The following is a 20,180-nucleotide window of genomic DNA, read 5'->3' on the forward strand; positions in this document are numbered from 1 at the left end:
CTTTTTCAGGCAACAGACAGAAACACAGTAATTATCGTGGGCTCCAGGCTAAACTGGCGACCTCCCCTACAGTCCTCCCCCCCGCCACCCTTTCTGAGAGCTTATTGTCTTGGCTTGTTTAAAGAAAGGCTTCGTTAATGAAGGAGGAGGGGACATGGGCTAATGGGCTCAAATAAGTTCCTCTCTGTGATATTGTTGTGGGATAATGGTGGTACGAGCCCCAGCTGTAAACTTGCAGGCGCCATATTGTGCGTGACCTACATAGACCCTCATCTGAACCCATGCTGAATGCTTATTTGCCCCAGAAAACTCAGGGTTTCTTTTTTCAATCTTATTTTTATGCTGTTCTGAGACAGTTAGAGTCAGCAGTTGGACAGGCTGCGCTGTTGTAAGTCACATGTAGAGAGGGAGGAGAAAATTATATATATATTAAAAGGACACAGCAAACAGTGTTGAAACGTTAACCTTTTAACCTAGACAAATGCCAGCAACTCTTTGAAATGTTACTCCACTTGTTATGAAGTTATCTTCAATAAATGTTTAGTAGGGAAATGTTGACCTTCCTATCCTTGTCAAATGGCAGCAAAAATGAAATTATCCAACTGGTTGATAAATGAAATGAAAAAATAAATGTATCTTTAAATGTGATTTGTTGTATGATTCAGGTTCATATGCCATTTCCTCTCATATCATACGGCAGATGTTGCTGGTCTTCAGTAATTTTATCATAGATTTTACACCATTTTTGTTGTTTTATTTTGATTAAGTTATTGGAATTGAGCTCTTACTCTGCTGTTCAGAATTCTATGATCTGAAAGTGATGGTAAAGGCATAATGATGAAAAATATCACCGTTCCAACCAAATGCTGTTCCTTAAACTTTCTGTCCATCAAATAATCCTCAAAAAGACCCCATTGAGCAGAACAACTCTTTCCACAATGTATGATAAAAAAAGTTTATTTAGCATTAAATCAGTATTGATTTCTGACGGATTATGTGACACTGAAGACTGGAGCAATAGTTAAAAAAACACATTTAAATTCTGAAACAGAAAATAGCTTTTTTAATTGTAATAATATTTTACAATATTGCAATTTTAAATATATATTTGATCTAATAAATGAAACATTAGCAGATATAGAAATTCTTACTGACACACAAACTTTTGAATGGTGGTACATTTCTAATTTATTAACAGTTTTTTGGGCTTTATCATAACTAATACAGTGCTATATGTACATCTTGCTGCTCTTCTAAGGCTTTGGTTGCTGCACTACCCCTATAAGTCTGCTGCAGTATGTTATAAGCAGTTATGGATTGTACTTGTAATGATTTAATAATGTTTACATAATACTTTTAATTAATAATGAATTTTACAAGTAACCAAATCTATCAGCCAAACCCACCTCTACTTTTCTCCTACTCCTACTCTGTAGACAAAGAAGTATGTCTTGATAAACAAGGTTGCTATTTTTAGTTTGAACAATGTAGCTGATGCATCATAATTTTCTCAAATTGGATGAGTGGGCGGCATCATTTCAGCACAAACTACAGCACAGAGAATTGATCATCAGCATGAAAAAAAAACAAGTCTGAGCCACAGCACAACTATTCCTTTATTTCTTTGAAATTTATCTTCATATCAGCCTCCCATCTCTCTCTCTTGCTCAAATCTTAACCCATGAGCCTCTCCTTTTCAATGTTTGTGTTTTCAGTGTCTATTTGGATTCTGTGCTCCTGCACTGATGACTAAATTATGATTGGACATAAGGATAGCAGGGCTTTCATCTGCCCAGCGTTGTTCCATGCTTTCCTCTCCAACACAAAGGGCCCCTCTGCCTCTGCTCGGCCCGCTTTTGAAGAGTAGAGTGGCTATGCGTCCCTATGGAAACCACTGTCTCTACAGGGGTAAGGTGCGCTCTCAGACAGAGAGAGCAGAGACAACATCAAGCCATATCTCAATCATTCATCTGTTTATTAATTTTCTATGTACATGTCCTTTCTAAGGCTCTGAGGATCATGCTGAGGTGCTTGGTGCAAATAATGCAGTTTTGATGTTGACAGTTTTTGTGACTTATGAGAAAATGTTTTAACACTGTCCCATCAGATATAGGCCTACAGTATCTGTGATTCAGTAGCCTGCATTTGCTTTTATCATTATCTGTCATCTAACATTTTTTTCAGACCAAAATATATTATATGAAAAACAAATAGTCTAAATATTTCAGAATTCATTGGTCATGTCAATTGCATATCGTTGGTTGCACGTACCAATAGACAGCATTATTACTGTGGCAGTTGGATCCATTTCTCAGATTTTTCTTAAATGAATCCATAAAGTCTGAACTTTTCTTGTCAGGTGATGAGTAGTTGAACTGCCCAATGTGATATTTTGGGGGCGGGGTTTGAATAGCAGTGGCCTTTAGTGACCTCAGCTTGTGCATGTTTAAGGTCATTAACGTCGAAATCACCACTGGCCTCTATTTCATATTCATAAGGCTTTACTTCCTGCAGCACAATAGTAATCTTAACACTAACAAAGCCCGTGAATGAGAGTCCATTCACACAAGGAGAATCCAATTATCACGGCACAATGGTGACAGTCTGAGGCATGATCTCCCTCTCTCTCTCTCTCTCTCCCTCTCTCTCTCTCTCTCTCTCTCTCTCGGATAAACCATTGTCTAATAAAGTCAAGAACACTTAAGTGTAGGTAGCAGTCTGAGTTCAGACTGTTTGGTGCTCAGACATACTCTAATAATTTTCCGGTCGCTTGGTGGAAGTCACGTTTATGTGCACGAAGCTTTTCATATTTTGCTTTACTGTACCTTCAAGTAGAACATTATAAACAAACTTATCCAAACAAATATATAAAAAATGTAATATTGAATAATAATACAAATAATAAAATAATGCTATTGAAATTAATTAGAAACTCTCCGTTGTTGTATTATTCGCTATTAAAACGTTCAGGCTCCGTTTAAAAGGCTGTTCGTCTTGACGTCATTGTGCTGCCATCTAGTGAATGAAGCGTGAACCTTCTTAAGTGACAACATGATGATTTAATTAAAACCAATAATATTTTGAATTATTACTATTATTATTAAATAACAGTGACCTGTTTTAATATATTTAAAAATCGAATTTATTCCTGTGATGTCAAAGCAGAATTTTCATGATCCTTTAAAAATCATTATAATGCTGATTTGGGTGACTGTTGATTATCATCAATGTCAGAAACATTTGACCTGCTTAATTTTTTTGTGTGGAAATGACTTTTTTTCTTGGTTCTTTTATATTTAAACGTGTATTTAATTCACTCTTATTTTTATTATCTGTGTGTTGTTGTCGTCTCGGTGTACTGGGAGTTTGAGACACTATACATTTCTTGTATGTATAAACATACTTGGCAATAATGATCTTTCTGACTTCTGAAATTGTGATGCTGATTTGGTGATTGCTGACTATCAATGCTGCAAACAGTTGTACTGTAATATTTTGTGGAAACTATTATATATATATAATTTTTTTTCCTCAAGATTCTTCGAAAAATATAAATCTTAAAAGAACGGCACCGATTTGAAATGTAGATCTTTTAAACATTATTAACATCTTATTAACACTCTTGATCAATTTAAAGCATCCTCGCCAACGTAACACGATCAGACAATGTCAAAACCTGTAAGATTTTCTTCTTAAAAAGTCTAATTTATTATAGATGTCATAATAACACAAGACCTGATCACAGAATCACACAGACTGACATAAACAGAACCATATAAGGACATTCATTTGTAATGCAGTGACAGACAGTTGTACTGAGTGAAAAACGAACAGGAATGTCTACCTGGAATAAACTACCAGTATTTCAGTTAAAAACAGGTATTTACATTGTTAAAACCTAAACTCACTGTTCCTGGGATGGCTTCGAGAGTGGCTGCTCGAAGACTAGACAACTACACACGCAGACAATAAGGCAACAGGTGTTCAAGCACCTGAGAGATCGCAGTAGCACACAAATATGCATTTATGCACTACAGGGAATATGTCTCTTAAAGAAAATAACTGTTGCAATGATAAAATGTATAAACGGTGATATAATTTACTATATGAATGTTTCTAATTTGTTTTTAAAAGCATAATGAAGGTTACAGTGGCTCCTGCCATTTAAAAGAGCACTTTCATCATCCAGTTGAAAGTGCACTGCTCCCCCTACTGGTTTTAGTGGTGAAGTCAATCATTTCTCTGTCTTTGCTCCCAGTAAGACAGGAAATGAGACTAAGAGGTGGGTTGAGGGTTGATTGTCAGTGTGTGTGTGTGTGTGTGTGTGTATGTGTGTGAGAGTGTGAATGCCCCGTCAACACCCAGCAGCTTTATAGCTTGGGTTGGCTTGACAACTTAATCTTCAGATTCTCAGCCAGTTTGTCCAAGAACTCAAAAGTGTTGAGGTAATCAGTGCGCGTGACACTGTGAAAAAAAAAGAAAGGAAGAAAAAAATAAAATAAATAATAAAACCCGGAAAAATTTTAATATCTAAAATAACTTCACACATGTTAATAAAGTCTTGTTGCTATACTTTTATCAAGCATTTAAAACTGATGCAGTCTATTGTAAATCTAACCCACTCCAACTAAGGAAAAAAAAAAGTCCCTAAATAAATCCCAAAAGTTTTAGAGCAAGAAAATGGATGTACCTAGACATGCCCTTGATGCAGATGGCCAGGTCCTTTGTCATGAAACCAGCTTCAATGGTCTCGACACAAACGGCCTCCAGTGCTTCAGCAAACACCCGCAGCTCTGCGTTCTTATCCAGCTCCGCCCGGTGCAGCAGCCCTCGTGTCCACGCAAAGATAGAGGCTGATGGGATATACAAGATCATGAAAAACAGTTTTCAGTGGCTCATTTGTGTATTTTATTGATTAAGAGTGGTTAGTGAAGTGTGTTTTCTTCACCAATAGGGTTGGTGGACGTCTCTTTGCCCTGCTGGTGCATGCGATAGTGCCGTGTAACAGTGCCATGGGCTGCCTCAGCTTCTACTGTACGCCCGTCAGGACACACAAGCACACTGGTCATCATTCCCAATGACCCATAACCTAGAAACAGAATGTTTACTCTATAAATTTCATAATTCTTTCAGAACGCTTTTACAGCGAGTAATATTGTGCAAATGCCAGGTCTTAGAGGATTAGTTCACTTCCAGAATTAGAATTTCCTGATAATTTACTCACCCCCCCCCCACCCATGTCATTTAAGATGTTCATGTCTTTCTTTCTTCAGTCAAAGGTTTGTTTTTTAAGGAAAATGGGCTCATCTAGCGAAACGATCAGCTAATTTAAAAAAAAAATATTGCCATACTTTTTAACCACAATGCTTATCTTGCACTAGTGCGATTTTACACATTACATAATCACGTTGGCATCGTCACGTGTGGTTGATTTTTCATCTGTAGTCTGGTTCAAAAAGGTAAGGTGAAGAAAAAACTCCAATATTGTTTTACCTTTTTTTTTTTTGAAAATGGCATTTGACTTTCTTTACACGTTCACATTGTATAAGTATATTCATTTTTTTGTTTTTGAAAAGATTGTTTCGCTACAGAATACCCTTATTCCTCGGCTGGGATCACGTACAGCCCCTTTGAAACTGCCATTTAAACCTTCAACCTGTTGTCTCCCACTATTATCGGGATGTTCTCCTTAATTTCTTTTCGACTGAAGAAAGAAAGATATGAACATCTTGGATGACATAGGGGTGAGTAAATTATCAGGAAATGTTTATTCTGGAAGTTAACTAATCCTTTAAACCAGATTATTATAAATGAAAACAATTAAACAATATCATACAATATCATACAATAAAAAGTTAAGATAAGTTCTAATGCTCACCAAGGCTTCCAAAATATTATTACAATTAAAAAGCTATTTCTATTTCAATATACTGGATAAAAGCATTAATTTATTTTAAAAATAAATAATAAATACTTAAATTAAATAAATGTTATTACTTTTGAACAGAAGTATACATTGAGCTTATCCTCCTTTTGCGTGTGTGTTCAATCAATGATAAACTATTCATTCATGTAACTGTTTTCAGAAAATGTTTTGGCATTGGTGGGGCCGTGGGGGGCAAAAGAAAAGATGAATATCAATTGTCATTTTACAGCAGTTTTACTCACCCTGAGCGACAGAGTCTGACTGCACATCTCCATCATAGTTCTTGCAGGCCCAGATAAACCCACCTTCAGACTTCATGGCCTGAGCCACCATGTCATCAATCAGCCGATGCTCATACCAGATGCCTTTGGCCTCATACTGAGCCTTGTACTCTCTTCAACACACACACACACACACACACACACACACACACACACACACACACACACACACACACACACACACACACACACACACACACACACACACACACACACACACACACACACACACACACACACACACACACACACACACACACACACACAAACACACACACACAAACACACACACAAACACACACACACACACACAGTGTCAGAATGCTCTTTCATTATTTTTTTCCTGAATTTACTTTTCAGTGTTTGCCGTTTCCGTTTACATGCAAGCCTGTAAAATGAAATTAATAAGAGGTGCTTTTGGACTCATTTTCGTTCGTTCAAAAAAAAAAAAACACTGCGTAACTAGATTGATTACCAGGGGGAATTTATTAAATGACAAATGACAAACAACCGTTTCACTGAGGACTCACTTGTCATAGATATCCTGGAAAATGTCTTTGAAACGGCCATCGTATTTCTTCAAGATGGTGTTCTTGGTGCTGAGGTACACCGGCCAGCCTTTGTTCAACCCCATCTGGAAAGAGCTGTGAGCAAAGTCCCGGATTGAGCTGTCGGTGTTGTACATCCCCAGAGCCACTCCACCAGTACCTAAACATACATAATCACACATACTGTCAAGAAAACCTGGTCTAAAAGCAGATAAGCTTGTGCCAGTTCTATTTAGAAACAACTAGGATATGTTCCAATAATTTCTAATGAAAATACCAAATCAGTGTTAATCTGACCAAGTGGCCTCATACTGTAACACTGACAAGACAAACATACTCAATGCTCGATGTCGCTATGATGACATCACCATACAGAGCAATGCTCTTACAGGTGACTGTCCGCTGTGATGACATCACCATTCAGAGACAGAGACATCTTTGACATACAGAAAGACTGCATTTAAAAATCACATACTTCCTGACTATAAAGTAGGTGCAAAACAGTATGTGAAAAGAATAGTATGTCCGAATTCAGTTTTCATAAAATAGTATGCAAAATCTTACTACTTCCAATGGAAATTTGGAATCAATGTAGACTACCTTCAAAGTCATGGACAACAAACTTGAGTGGCTCTCCTCCATTTTTAGGTGTGTATGTCATTTCCACGGTTCCAGGACCAGGAACAACGAAATCTGTGGCTTTGTACTGTTAAAAATGAAAAGGACAGATTATCTCAGGAGACCTTTTACCTGAAATGTGATTTCACCGATATTAAAGAATGATTGCTTGGGTATAATGTGAACTTTGATAAAACAGCAGAAAGTATGATAAAAAATACAAAAAACCCAGAACAAATTCGCAGTTAGGTTTAATTACAGATATTCTAATGAGTAAGAGCTGCTTGCCTGGTCTCCATGTGCGTGTCTGCCGATAATTATAGGCTTGATCCAACCAGGGACCAAGCGGGGAATGTTTTTGCAGATAATAGCCTCTCGGAACACAGTTCCTCCCAAGATGTTCCGGATTGTTCCGTTGGGAGAGCGCCACATCTTCTTGAGCTTGAACTCCTCCACACGCTTCTCGTCAGGAGTGATGGTGGCACACTTGATGCCAACGTTGTGGTGCCTCACAGCCTCGGCTGCCTCAACAGTCACCTTGTCATCAGTGGCATCACGGTTCTCCATTCCCAGGTCATAGCTACCACACAGAGAGCAAAATAGAAATCTCATGAGTTTTGCTAAACAATGTAAATCATTCTATTATGTTCTTAATGCAAATTACATTTCAGTGGACAAAAAACAGTTACAAAGGTCTATTATTCTAGAAAATTTAAATGATGTTGAATCAAATGGAAACAGGGAAAATGCATTTCATATTTTATACATGTAGTACACCTATGAGCTGCTTTGAGCCCAAAATAAAAAAATAAAAACCTACAACCTAGCTCACAGTGGGAGCCAAATTGGTGATGTTGGACTCAGAACTACATTACACTATGCTACCAGTCAGACAGATGGCGTCCCATGGCACACTTTAAATGAGGTCAATGGGAAACTAGTGCCATGGTAATGTAGCAGAAAGTCACACTGTTCTAGTGAACTGAAATAGAACAATTAATTTCTTACTGTGATAAAAGATTTTTTTTTTTTTTTAATTTAAAAACTGTTTGAATTTGAATATATTTTGTAAAGTTAGTTCCGCTATGGCTATTATATCAGTACTTCTTAGTTTTTGTTGCTGTTATATCATCTACAAATACATTAATTTGTATTTGTTTGTAGCTTATACAGGTGTTGGTCATATAATTAGAATATCATCAAAAAGTTGATTTATTTCACTAATTCCATTCAAAAAGTGGAACTCGTATATTATTTTCATTTATTACACACAGACTGATATATTTCAAATGTTTATTTCTTTTCATTTTGATGATTATAACTGAGAGCTAAGGAAAATCCCAAATTAAAATGCTTTAAAGAGAGACAATGCAATGATACACATCCGATTAACTGTTTACGGTGACTTGAAGGGGCCTTGTTATGCTTTTTCACGTTTTGAATTTTAGTCAGTGTGAAGTGTGCATGTTTGGGGAAGTCCACTCCAAAGGGAGATATTTCGTATTTAAAAAAAATCCCTTTTCAAGAACTACAACGAATGGCTCGTTTGGACTGCAGCATTGTTTTGTGGGTTTTGAGATCACAAAGCGGCCCATTCTAATATAATTCGAATCTCATTAAAATAATTCCCGTTTGTGGAAATTCTAATGGTTGGAAGGGGATGATTAAAACACTTGGTTGAGTACATCAGACAAGACAACGATGAAGCAAGTTATTATATATGCACCTGAATAATTATGTATGTAAATATGTTACACTTATGAAAACGTTTTTATAATAAATTGCTGACAGCACAACACAATGATGTAATTGCAGAATTTACACAGGTGTTTTTATATCACAGTATTTCTGAAGGAAACAGACTGTCTTCAGAAAATTGGTTGTCATTTTCATTTCATCTTGTGTAATGTCTGATAAAGTAACGTTTGTGAGCGCTGCTTTGTGTACAGCTGTTACCGAGGAAACCTCAATCTCTACCACACCAACAGCGTTTCCTGCTGGCAGAGAATTAATTTGCATATACATGACGCCACAAATAGAGTGGAAGTCTGTGGGAAACACTGGATTATGGTATAAATAAGTTCACCTGTATAACAGTTTCACTGCGATTCATATTATCAATAAATATAATACATATGAACATATCTGTACATAGTAAATGCAGGTATTTAAGTGGTTGTTGACATCCCATCTAAAATGTTATTTAGCCCCCCCCCAAAAACAACTGGCAAAAAACAACAACGATAACATTGTCTTTCATTTGTGCCTCAATTCAGCATGGCATGGAAGTGATCCGTTTGTGGCACTGCTGAGGTGGTATGGAAGCCCAGGTTTCTTTGACAGTGGCCTTCATTTCCCATGACATTATAATTGAGAATCATCTGTATATTTGTCAGTTCAAGAGCAAGAAGAGGCAAAACTCAATAGGATGTTCAAGGGCTGCGAGACACGGCTCTCTGCATGTGCGCACAGAACACACTGCGCAGGTACTGAACTGGCCTCTTTCACGTCTTTTTGTGTTTGCAAGTTTAAACTGGCGAGGTGCATGTGACTACTCATTTGAGTTATCTCGTCTTGTGCTTGAATGCTTTAAAATCTCTTGAATGTTTACATTGGCATGGCTTAAAAACACGTGCAAATGATAAGCTTTTGTGACAACGTGCAGCCATGGCCCGTCAACTGTACTGAGCACCTTTTTAGGCGGACCTCGAGCAGTCGGTTGAAATTGCCGGCAGCGTTTGCCAGAAAACAACTGACTTAAAACCATTTTTTTCAGCCACCACTGTATTTTGAAAAACAATTAGAATCAAGATACTTAAACACATAGTGGGTCGAAGAAAATCTACATATCAAAATGATACGTATCTCCATATGTATAATTTCTGCTGCTTCTAAGGCACAGATTCTGTGTGGGCCCAGTTATGTGGTAATTAATGAATAACACTCTAGCTACCAAAACATGCATTAACGTTTCTGAATAGACATACATCTTCAAACTAAAATTTTTCACCCTAATTTAAATTCACTCGTGCTCTGAGCAACTGAAAGCTAATGAAAGGCCTCATCTGTTCTGCATATGCGTGACTGAACTAATGAAGGCATCCTCACAGAGACTCAACAACTAGCTAGAAAGAGTGTGAGACTTCACACAAACTTTGGAGAGAGCGTCCCTGAGCTACAACACAGTACTGCCCGCGGAGACAGAACTTTCCCATACTTTCCTTGTTCAGTGTCCTCACTATTGTGTTGAGTAAGCTGTGACCTTTCACCCACTTTCTTTCCACTCCCTGTTAAGATAATGATTCTGAAAAACTGTTGGTGGCGCTAGAGGACTTCAAAACAATTTAACATGCATTTTTTTTATTTTTTTTTTAAGAGTTACCACAGACTTAGTTTAATCCATCAAAGCAAACCTGTGATGCAAAGATGGCATTCAACAATGCAACAAAAAGCACAAATGACAAGCATACACAAACAATCTTACGATACAAGCTCAAAGACCAGTCCAAAGTTCAGTGGAAGTCACTGAATGGACTGGCGTCAAGAGATCCCCCCCTTAAGTGATGACACCTTGTTTGCTAACATACTGATAATACTCTTATCAGCCCAATAACCAACCGACTTTTTACCTTGCAACTATTCTTCAAACCTCTAGGTCAAGTTCATGCACAATGCTGAATACTTGATTGATTGATTGATTTTTTTTACAAAAAAAAGCAGGTCATTATAGTTAAAGAGCCGTTCAGATCAAACCATAACCTATAAAGTTCAAAGAAGAGATGCTGACAATTCATAACACAGAAAAGCACAGAAAGTGATGCTAGGTAATACAAGTTCTAAATTATGGGAAGATAACATTTCCCTTTGGCCTTGAGGATAACAACATTTGTACAACAGGAAATGTCATATTTGTAAAACTTCAGGAACCTGCTCAGTGGCATGATTATTGATAGTAATGTACAGTTATGTCACTAAAATAAGTCTGTAGCAAGTTTATATTGGTTATAAATAGTAACAAATAAATTTAGTAACAAATAAAATTAACATTAAATTATTTATTATTGAGATTTCGATACACTTTAATTATATATAAAAATGATATATATAATTATTGAGATTTTGATACACTTTAATTATATATAAAAAATTATATATATATATATATACATATATATATATATATATATATATATATATATATATATATATATATATATATATATATAAAATATTAATTATTTTATAATATAGAGAAATAAAATATTTTGAAAGGAGTTTACTAATTATTTCAAAATGATTTCATAGTGCATAAAGTATTAATATGGCATTAATATTAGCGCTGTGGGTATGAAACGACTAATTGGCAGCAAAGTGACATTAAATCAGATTAGCATACAGACTTAAACCTGAGTATTCACAAGGGAAATCAGATTTAATCTCACCTGCTGTGACAGTGACACACACACTTAATCTCACACACATTTAATCTCACCTGTGCAGGTCAAGTTCCAGATAAGGGAAAATGAGTTTCTCTTTTATGAGCTCCCATATGACTCTGGTCATCTCATCTCCTTGCATCTCCACCACAGAGCCAGTTTTAATCTTCTGAGACATTTTGGACCCTGCAAGACCAATGACAGCTAGATGTTATGATGTATAGTAGGGCCAGTACTTACTCCCTGAAGAATGAATAGATTCTATTGAGAAAAATTACAAAACCAGTGAATCAGCATTTTTGCCTTAAACCCGTTTTAACAAACAGCAGTTTTGAGCCTGCAGACTAATAAACACAAATCTCAGACTAAGAAGTCTGTGGTTTTTCATAAATGGCTATACTAATACCTTAGTTTTTGCAAGTACAATCATTATAGTGTTATCATCTCTGTACTGATGTGCCAGGTTTTGTGAGAGACAAGATAAGCTATTCTCATGCAACTAAAGTAACTGCACCTGACACCTGCCGTATTGCATCAATTGTGTCACTATTAACAAATGTTTCAAAGTTTTATTGCAGTTGCAACTGGCACCGGTTACAAAACAAAACCATTAGGACCATTAGCATACCCGTAGCAATTTACAGGAAACGTCAAATCAAACAACAGCGACTGTAAGATGATTTAACAACTATTTTGAACGATCGCAGCTTAATATTCGACGCCTACCTTTTCTTTTGAGATTGTATTGGAGTAAATGTAGAGATATCAGATGGTTGACTTTGAGTCTTGGAAGGCGCTGTTTCCTATCAGCTGAGCGGATGGCATAGGCTCTTTCCAGCTCTGCTCATACATGTACTTCTGCAATCAGATAATCCTCCACCAATCCAAGAGAACACGGAACTACACTCAAACGACTAGTCCCTCCTTCATTATGCACCCTATTGAGAGGCATATGTTTGTGGAGAACAGCTGTTTGCATCGCATCTTCCTCTAGGAGACGCTATGCAGCTCAGAAATGAGGACCATTCGTTGAACTGTTGGATCACAAATCCATTTTCTTCACATTTTACAACTGAAATCAAATGGGCAATAATTAGAAAATTTTCTAAATTTTTGGTCATTTTTATTTCAATTGTAAAAAAGTTAAGAAAATAATTTAGAAGTAATGACTTTGAATAAATCCATTTAAACAATCGCTTAGAACACAAAACTCATTTTAATATTCTGATATCCAATAAATGTAGGCAGTAGGTACTCTATAAATTCAGTATATTTTAAATTAATTTTATATATTTTTTAAATATTAATTAATCTTAATTATTTTTTTTATATTAATATAAATATATTACACACACACACACACACACACACACACACACACACACACACACACACACACACACAAATACATTTCCCCACACTGAATTCTGATATTAATTTTGGGTAAATAATAATATTGTGGTTATGGCCAATAATTGTATAAATAATTGCAGTTAATAATAAAGAAATGTCATCATTCATTTTCTAGCATTCCCAGAAGGAATTGTCAATCTTCTTAAAATCCTTAAAAGTTATGCATAAAAAAACCTTCAAGCTGTAGACCCGTGTCGTATTTGTTTTCATACATTTATTTATATTATAACTGCATTTATGTTTTTGCATTTTGTATTTCTCCCTAATACGCATTAATCCATTCTCATCAACTCGGTGAAACGTAACAATTACCACGTGACTTCTGCGTTACTTTTGGCAGCAGTATGACCAATATTTTACACATGAATAAAGAATTCACTATTCACGAAGTTAATTCATTATAATGATTGACACGGATGACTTTAATAGACACCAAACTGAAAACAAACAATTAAGAGCTGAAACATAAAATATTATTTAGAACTAAAATATTATTTAGAACCATATAAGCCCCGCCCATTTTGGACCCCTCTCTACAATTCCACTCACTTTTTATCATAATTCAAAGCCAGTCGTTCTTCCTTGCTTTTAACGCAACCGCTTAAAACTTGTTCTTCGTTCTATTTAAAACTCTTAAAAAATAGACCTAGGTATATTTATCAGAGAATTGGTACTACCGCGTCATAAAAATGCGTCTTGACGCCACCAAAATAACAGAATAGGGGCGACACCAGTGCCAATTTCCATAATCAAAACTGTTAATGATCTGGTTTTGTACCAGCCTTCCCCTGCACACATCATATATGGGTGATTTCTAGTTTGCCTCCTGCGAATCTTCATTAACAAAAGCAGATGAAACAGAAGATGAATGTAAGACAGATATATACAGGTTCACCCAACCTCCAAAACGCATTCTGTTTCTTGAGCAGTCCATATTCTTAATCCAACTTCAAGAGCACTGCCCTTCATGTACTGTTGAAACGGTGTGCTTATCCTCTGAGTTTGTCTGAGTAGGAAGGGAGTGAAAGTGAGCACTGAGCAGTCGTTTGGCTATGGGGTTAGAATTGTTGCTTTATTCCAAATAAATAGATTATGATCCACAAATAAATGTAACAAGATTCACAAAAATATATCAAATTCACAAATAAATGTACAGAGTTTCACAAAAAAATATAAAACTCACAAATAAATAAAATGAGATTTGCAAATAAAAATATATATATTTACAAATGTGTTTAATGTCACAAACACAACTCTACCTGGTATTTATTTGTGAACCGCTGTCTGTGCATTTGTAAATCACTGCACGCATTTGTGGATCGGTTCCTGTGCATTTGTGGATTTGAAACACTTCTAGTGTCGACGTGCAGATAAATCCACAAATAAGTGGACTCCACCCACCGTTTACTCAAGCCAATCAAATAACGGCCACATTGAGCTGACCAATCGTAGCACGTTATCGCTTCAACCAATCACGTTTTCTATCTCGTCTTGCCTGATCGGCCATGTTGTGCGTACTTGTCTGTAACGTTACTTGTGGACTTGTGAAATGTCATCAGTCGCTGCCCAAGTACTGTTTCCCTTTTCAAAGTTCACATCTAGCCAAGTCCAGTTCAAATCCCCGGATGTGTTCTTGCTCCGCTCCTTTTACCGAGGATGCATGGAGAGGTGACTTGTGCGGACTTGATACGGGCCATAACCCAGAATTCAGCTCGAACCAGGTTAGCATCAATGGCGGAGGAGAAAACTCACAACTGTAAGTTATACATTTCGAAATACTATTGTTGTTTTATCACAAAATGTAACGTAGTTCTAAGAGCTTTGGTGCCAGAATGTTGTTTAAACTTCAAAGCTACCGTCGAATTTTAAGGAACTATTTGAAAATTTGCTCAGACGATTTCGTTACGAGTTGAAAAGTAGCCTAACCCTCGGCAAGTCCTCCTAAAAAGTAGCTAGGCCCTGTAACATTTTGTAAAATATGGGGCTGCCTGTGTTGATTCTGTAGTGGATAAACATTTGATATATTTTGCTTTGGGTATATCTAATGGGCAATTGTTTTGCCTGAGGGAAAAGTTTCCTAACTAACGTTTGCCTAACGATACTTATATCAAATGCAAACCTTATTTTAGAGTGCTCTTGTCATTTTAACCAAATAGTTTGCTTGTCTTTATTTACATTTTTTTTACAAATTCTTTTATAATTGTATTATTTTTCATCAACTTAAATTAAGCATTATTTTTTATCAAGGGACTGCTGAGGAAACTCGGGCCTTGATAGAGTGGCGGGCGGCCAACGAAAGGCTTTTCACCGGGAGGCGCAATTCCTCCAAAAGTGGATGGGAGTGAGTATTCATTTTGAGTGCTTGTATAATTCCCTGCATGTCTGAAGGTTTGGAGCTAGATTTGGACAGTCTTCATCCATAAAAATGAATACGTTATTGAAGTGGAATCATGTAAATCTTTATGGTTTTGTTTTGCCTATAGGCATTTTGTTCCACTTCTGGTTTGGCCATAACTGCCAAACAGGCAAAGAAAAAATTGAATAACCTAAAAGATAAATACAAGGTAATCTGCCTGTTTCTCTACTTTCTGTTACTGAAAGAGGCTTACCAAGATGTGTGTAAAGACTTTCCGGTCATATTTGAAACCTAACATAGATGCATTGGCCCTTACATTTTATTTTGTAAAATGTAGTTTACTCCGTTTACATTGTTTACTCTGAGACTGTAAAAAGAATAGTTCACCCCAAAATGAACATTCTGCCATTCACCTACAATTTTAAGTTGTTTCACACCTGTATACACTATTTATTTATTTATTTATTTATTTTTTTGCTTTACACAAAGGAAGAATATTTGTAACCTAAGAGTTCTGGGGCACCACTGACATAAGCATATTTCTCTTTTAGAAAAACTTAATAAATTCTAAATTAATGTTGTATTTAATGATAAATGATTTTATATAGATTATTTGAATAAAAAAAAATAAAAATGAATGTTTCAATTTCAACCCTGGCAAATCATTGTTATAGCAACAGTGTATTCTTTGTATTTACAACAAAAACACAAATAATATAAAATAATGTAATATCCAATGTCTATAGTGGTATACAATTATTTACAATCATGCAGTTAAATCTCAAGAAGAACATACCAACATTAAGAAAACGTATAAATGTATCTATACCCATCTACTTGCACATTTATTCATACCTATCTTTCTAATTAATGTCATAGCTATTTCAACTGTTTATGTTGCTCTTTTAATGAACATGACAACATCTGGAAAGGTTTACTGTCTAGATGTAGTACTGTTCAGTTAGACACCCAGGCAGTTCCACGGGAGAAGAAAGCTGAGCAGCCAGACGTCCTCGGAGATGGTTCCCTGATAGGTCCCTCTCACCCACTTGCATTCTCACCATCTTCGCTGTCTTCTTGTCCTTGGCTTTCCTCCTCCTCCTCCAAGAGATCACCTCCCATCACACAGATGTTGTGGAGGATACAACAGGCACCAATCACCTTTGGGGCGAACAGTGGCCTGATCTCTAGGGCCCGCAAGAAAATTGCACGCCAGTGAGTTTTTAACATCCCAAAAGTGCGCTCGATGATGTTCCGTGCTTGTGCATAATGCCTGTTGTATCGGGCTTCAACTTGGCCTGTTAATCAAAAATCGTGTAGAAAATGTGTAGTGTATTGCAAATTCATAACAGTAAAAATTTGGTTTATCGTGTGTGTGTGTCTGTCTGTCTGACATAAAAAAAGTGTTCTTACTTGCGACAGGCTGGCGGTATGGGGTCATGATTGCAATAGGATGCTGCAAGCAAGGGTATCCCCCATCTCCCAAAAGATAGTATCCAGCTGGTGAATACAAAGCCTGCTGGTACATTGGTGATCTGCGCAGCACAAGGGCATCCTGTACAGAGCCTGGATTGCCAATATACACATCTATAAATATGCCTTTAGCATCACAGGTGCCCTGTAGAATGATGGAAGGGAAGATCTTTCTATTTATGTAGCATCTTTTTTGTGGCATTGCAGGAGGAACAATCCTGATGTGGCACCAGCAGCACAGCGGAATGCCTCATGGCCAGCAAGGCCCCCCACCTCATCCATTTCCTCTGCTTTTGGAAAATGAATAATTTTGTGGAGGATGGTCATCATCTCCTCCACAACATTGTGAACAGTCCTACAAACTGTTGAAAGTGGCATGCTGAAGTCATCTGATGTGACCCTGTAGGATGCTCAACAGGCAAGCCAATAAACCGTAACAAGTACTTCAATTTCACGGCTCCATCCATGGGCTTTTTGACGGGGCAGCATCTGTACCAGCATGTTGATGCTGTTCCTGGAGAGCCTGAAAGCTGCCTTTAAATCCTCTCCAGAAAAAAACTTGACCAGGATTGGTACCTGGTCATTGATCTGTGAATACCTGCGAGTGGGACTTTGTTCCTGTTAAAATATATAGATAATATATTAAGAATGTTTTTACTTTTGTTGTATTATGTATTTGTTATATGTATTGCTTTTAAAAAGTTGTTACTATATGTACTGTCGTTGCATTGTATTTATTATATTTTTGGATTTAATATAAGCTATATACTCAGTTGTTTTAAGGATTTTGTCTAAAATTTACTAAAATCTGCCATAATTAAATCTCCCTCTAACATTTGCTCTTTTCGTGAAGTATTTCTTTATACTCTATTTCGGTTTCATTCATTTATTGATAAGCTCTAGCACAACATTCATCCCAGAGTCTAAAAGTTGTAGCCTATATGATTATTATAGATATTAAATTGTCCTGTTTGTGTTAATGCAGTAATATGATGTGCACCTAGCTATATAAAGATGATAAACTATAAACTTATTTGAGCACCACAAAGACAAATAAAAGGTGTGTGAAGTGTAAGCTAGTTAATTTAAATGTTATCAACTGTCAAACCTATTGTACTTGTCAGTTTATTTGGTATACTGAAAAATCTAATGTTGTCTCATTACATCCCTGCAATAGTTTACATAACTTTTTGTGAGATAGTACTTTGTAGTCTGTTGATAGGGTGTCTATATGATACATTATAATAAATTTTTATTATGACTTTTCATTTGGATATACCTAACTAAGTCCACATAAGTATATGGGCAGTTTATGAAGAAAGAATAATTAGAAAAACGTACAATGCTAGAGAGACATGCTAATATGGCACGTCTCTTCGCCATCCTCCGTTGCATCCTGGCTTTTCTTTGAAGGATTTGTCTCCTCCGTTCGGCAGCCTCCTCTTCAGCATCTTGATAAATAGCAATTGCAATGGCAATCCTAAGCTGTTCCATTTTGATTTACACTTATTTACAATTGATTTACACTTTTCAACCGTATTATTTAAATTGTAGCTGAGTGGGTTTATTGCTAGATTGTTCTTAATGAAAAGAGGCAGTTGTTTCCACATATTTTATTTATTTTGAACGACGTAAATATAATCACAGTATTAATGTTACCTGAACCACATATTAATGTTTAATAGTTTTTAAAATAAAAAAGAGACAGTCGTTTAATATTATATTCAATTTCATTATAAATATAAAGTGAAAATAATCAGAGTAGGTAAATATTAGTTTTTTAATACTAATATATTTAATATATTGAAAATAAAAAAGAAGTTAATTCAAGTAAAACATGCATGCTGAGTGAAGCTATCAAGTACGCTGCCGTTCCATTTGTAGAATGACTGGACTCGCGTCCTCCCGTCCTCGAGAGTTCGTTCTTCTGAGTCCAACTTGGCATGTCCAAACTCGGAAGGACGGAAGTCCAGACTCTGCGAACTTGGTATTGAGAAATGCCCTGACTGTCTGTTGTTGGTCTCAAGTTCGGTGTCTATTCCCGCAGTTCCCCTGGCTGTAAGCCAAAACGTGATTGGTTGAAGCGATAACGTGCTACGATTGGTCAGCTCAATGTGGCCGTTATTTGATTGGCTTGAGTAAACGGTGGGTGGAGTCCACTTATTTGTGGATTTATCTGCACGTCGACGCTAGAAGTGTTTCAAATCCACAAATGCACAGGAACCGATCCACAAATGCGTGCAGTGATTTACAAATTCACAGACAGCGGTTCACAAATAAATACCAGGTAGAGTTGTGTTTGTGACATTAAACACATTTGTAAATATTTTTTTTTTTATTTGCAAATCTCATTTTATTTATTTGTGAGTTTTAAATTTTTTTGTGAAACTCTTTATATTCATTTGTGAATTTGATATATTTTTGTGAATCTCGTTACATTTATTTGTGGATCATAATCTATTTATTTGGAATAATGCAACAATTCTAACCCCATATTTGGCAGCTCCTGTAGGATTCAGACTCACCGGCAGATGTCGCCACACCATCACTCAGTCTGGAGTAAGAGTCCCCTCTGACTGCCACAGTATTTTGTCCTTTATGCCGGTGTTTATTGTAATGGTTTAGCATACTTGAAATCTACCTTTTATTTATGTAGTATATTTTTATAGCAATGCAAGACATGGTAAAGGACTCCTGATAAAGTCAAGTTGCAATGAAACAGAGTGGATGCAAGTGTTTGCATTACACCTGTGGCCTAATATCTTTTCAGTCTCTAAGTGTGTCGTCCTTTGGAATATTTTTTTTTGACACCTGGAATGTGAGTCTGCAGGCCAAGGTGACATTAAACTTTAGGTTTGAGGGTGTGAGCTTTTCAATCTGAAACAAGACACCAACATTTAAAAGAAAAATAACAAAATGCCATGTATATTACTTGCCATGTATATTACTTATTTTTCTTCTTCTCTTTTTATACTTTAGACTATTGTTTTAACCTAAGTGGTGAGTTGTGAAATTGTATTTATTGCCTGTGTCAAATTACATATCGTTCACTTGTTTTTCTTGTTAAAGGCTGTTCCATGGGGACAAAGTTTTTTTTTTCAACCACACTGGAGAAAAATGACAATAACG

General features: G+C 36.3%; 1 protein-coding gene across 2 annotated transcripts; it reads right to left on the bottom strand.

Annotated features, from left to right (window-relative positions):
- Window positions 1-3,684: 3,684 nt before the first annotated feature.
- Window positions 3,685-14,243, bottom strand: idh1 (isocitrate dehydrogenase (NADP(+)) 1). Of its 2 annotated transcripts, none has more exons than XM_059499916.1 (9): window positions 14,123-14,243; window positions 11,866-11,995; window positions 7,662-7,953; window positions 7,356-7,461; window positions 6,738-6,915; window positions 6,169-6,320; window positions 4,949-5,089; window positions 4,691-4,853; window positions 3,685-4,464 (listed from the first exon to the last, which is right to left on the bottom strand). In XM_059499916.1, exons 1-9 carry the CDS (start codon window positions 14,154-14,156, stop codon window positions 4,371-4,373), a joined length of 1,290 nt encoding a protein of 429 aa, XP_059355899.1. In that variant the 5' UTR covers window positions 14,157-14,243; the 3' UTR covers window positions 3,685-4,370. The 2 variants fall into 2 exon arrangements, with proteins under 2 accessions (XP_059355899.1, XP_059355900.1); XM_059499917.1 differs by lacking the exon at window positions 14,123-14,243 and adding an exon at window positions 12,536-12,694.
- Window positions 14,244-20,180: the final 5,937 nt, after the last annotated feature.

This window comes from Carassius carassius, chromosome 19 (assembly GCF_963082965.1).
Source record: "Carassius carassius chromosome 19, fCarCar2.1, whole genome shotgun sequence".
Taxonomy (NCBI): Eukaryota; Metazoa; Chordata; class Actinopteri; order Cypriniformes; family Cyprinidae; genus Carassius; species Carassius carassius.

What these genes read in the sequence shown, in the direction of transcription:
- idh1 (XM_059499916.1), bottom strand. Translation starts at nt 14,156, where the DNA reads ATGGACTGCTCAAGAAACAGAATGCGTTTTGGAG. An exon ending in GACACGCACATGGAGACCAG is followed by an intron (nt 7,462 to 7,661) that starts GCAAGCAGCTCT and finishes CATTTTTAACAG; the next exon opens with TACAAAGCCACAGATTTCGT. An exon ending in TTCCAGGATATCTATGACAA is followed by an intron (nt 6,321 to 6,737) that starts GTGAGTCCTCAG and finishes TGTGTGTTGAAG; the next exon opens with AGAGTACAAGGCTCAGTATG.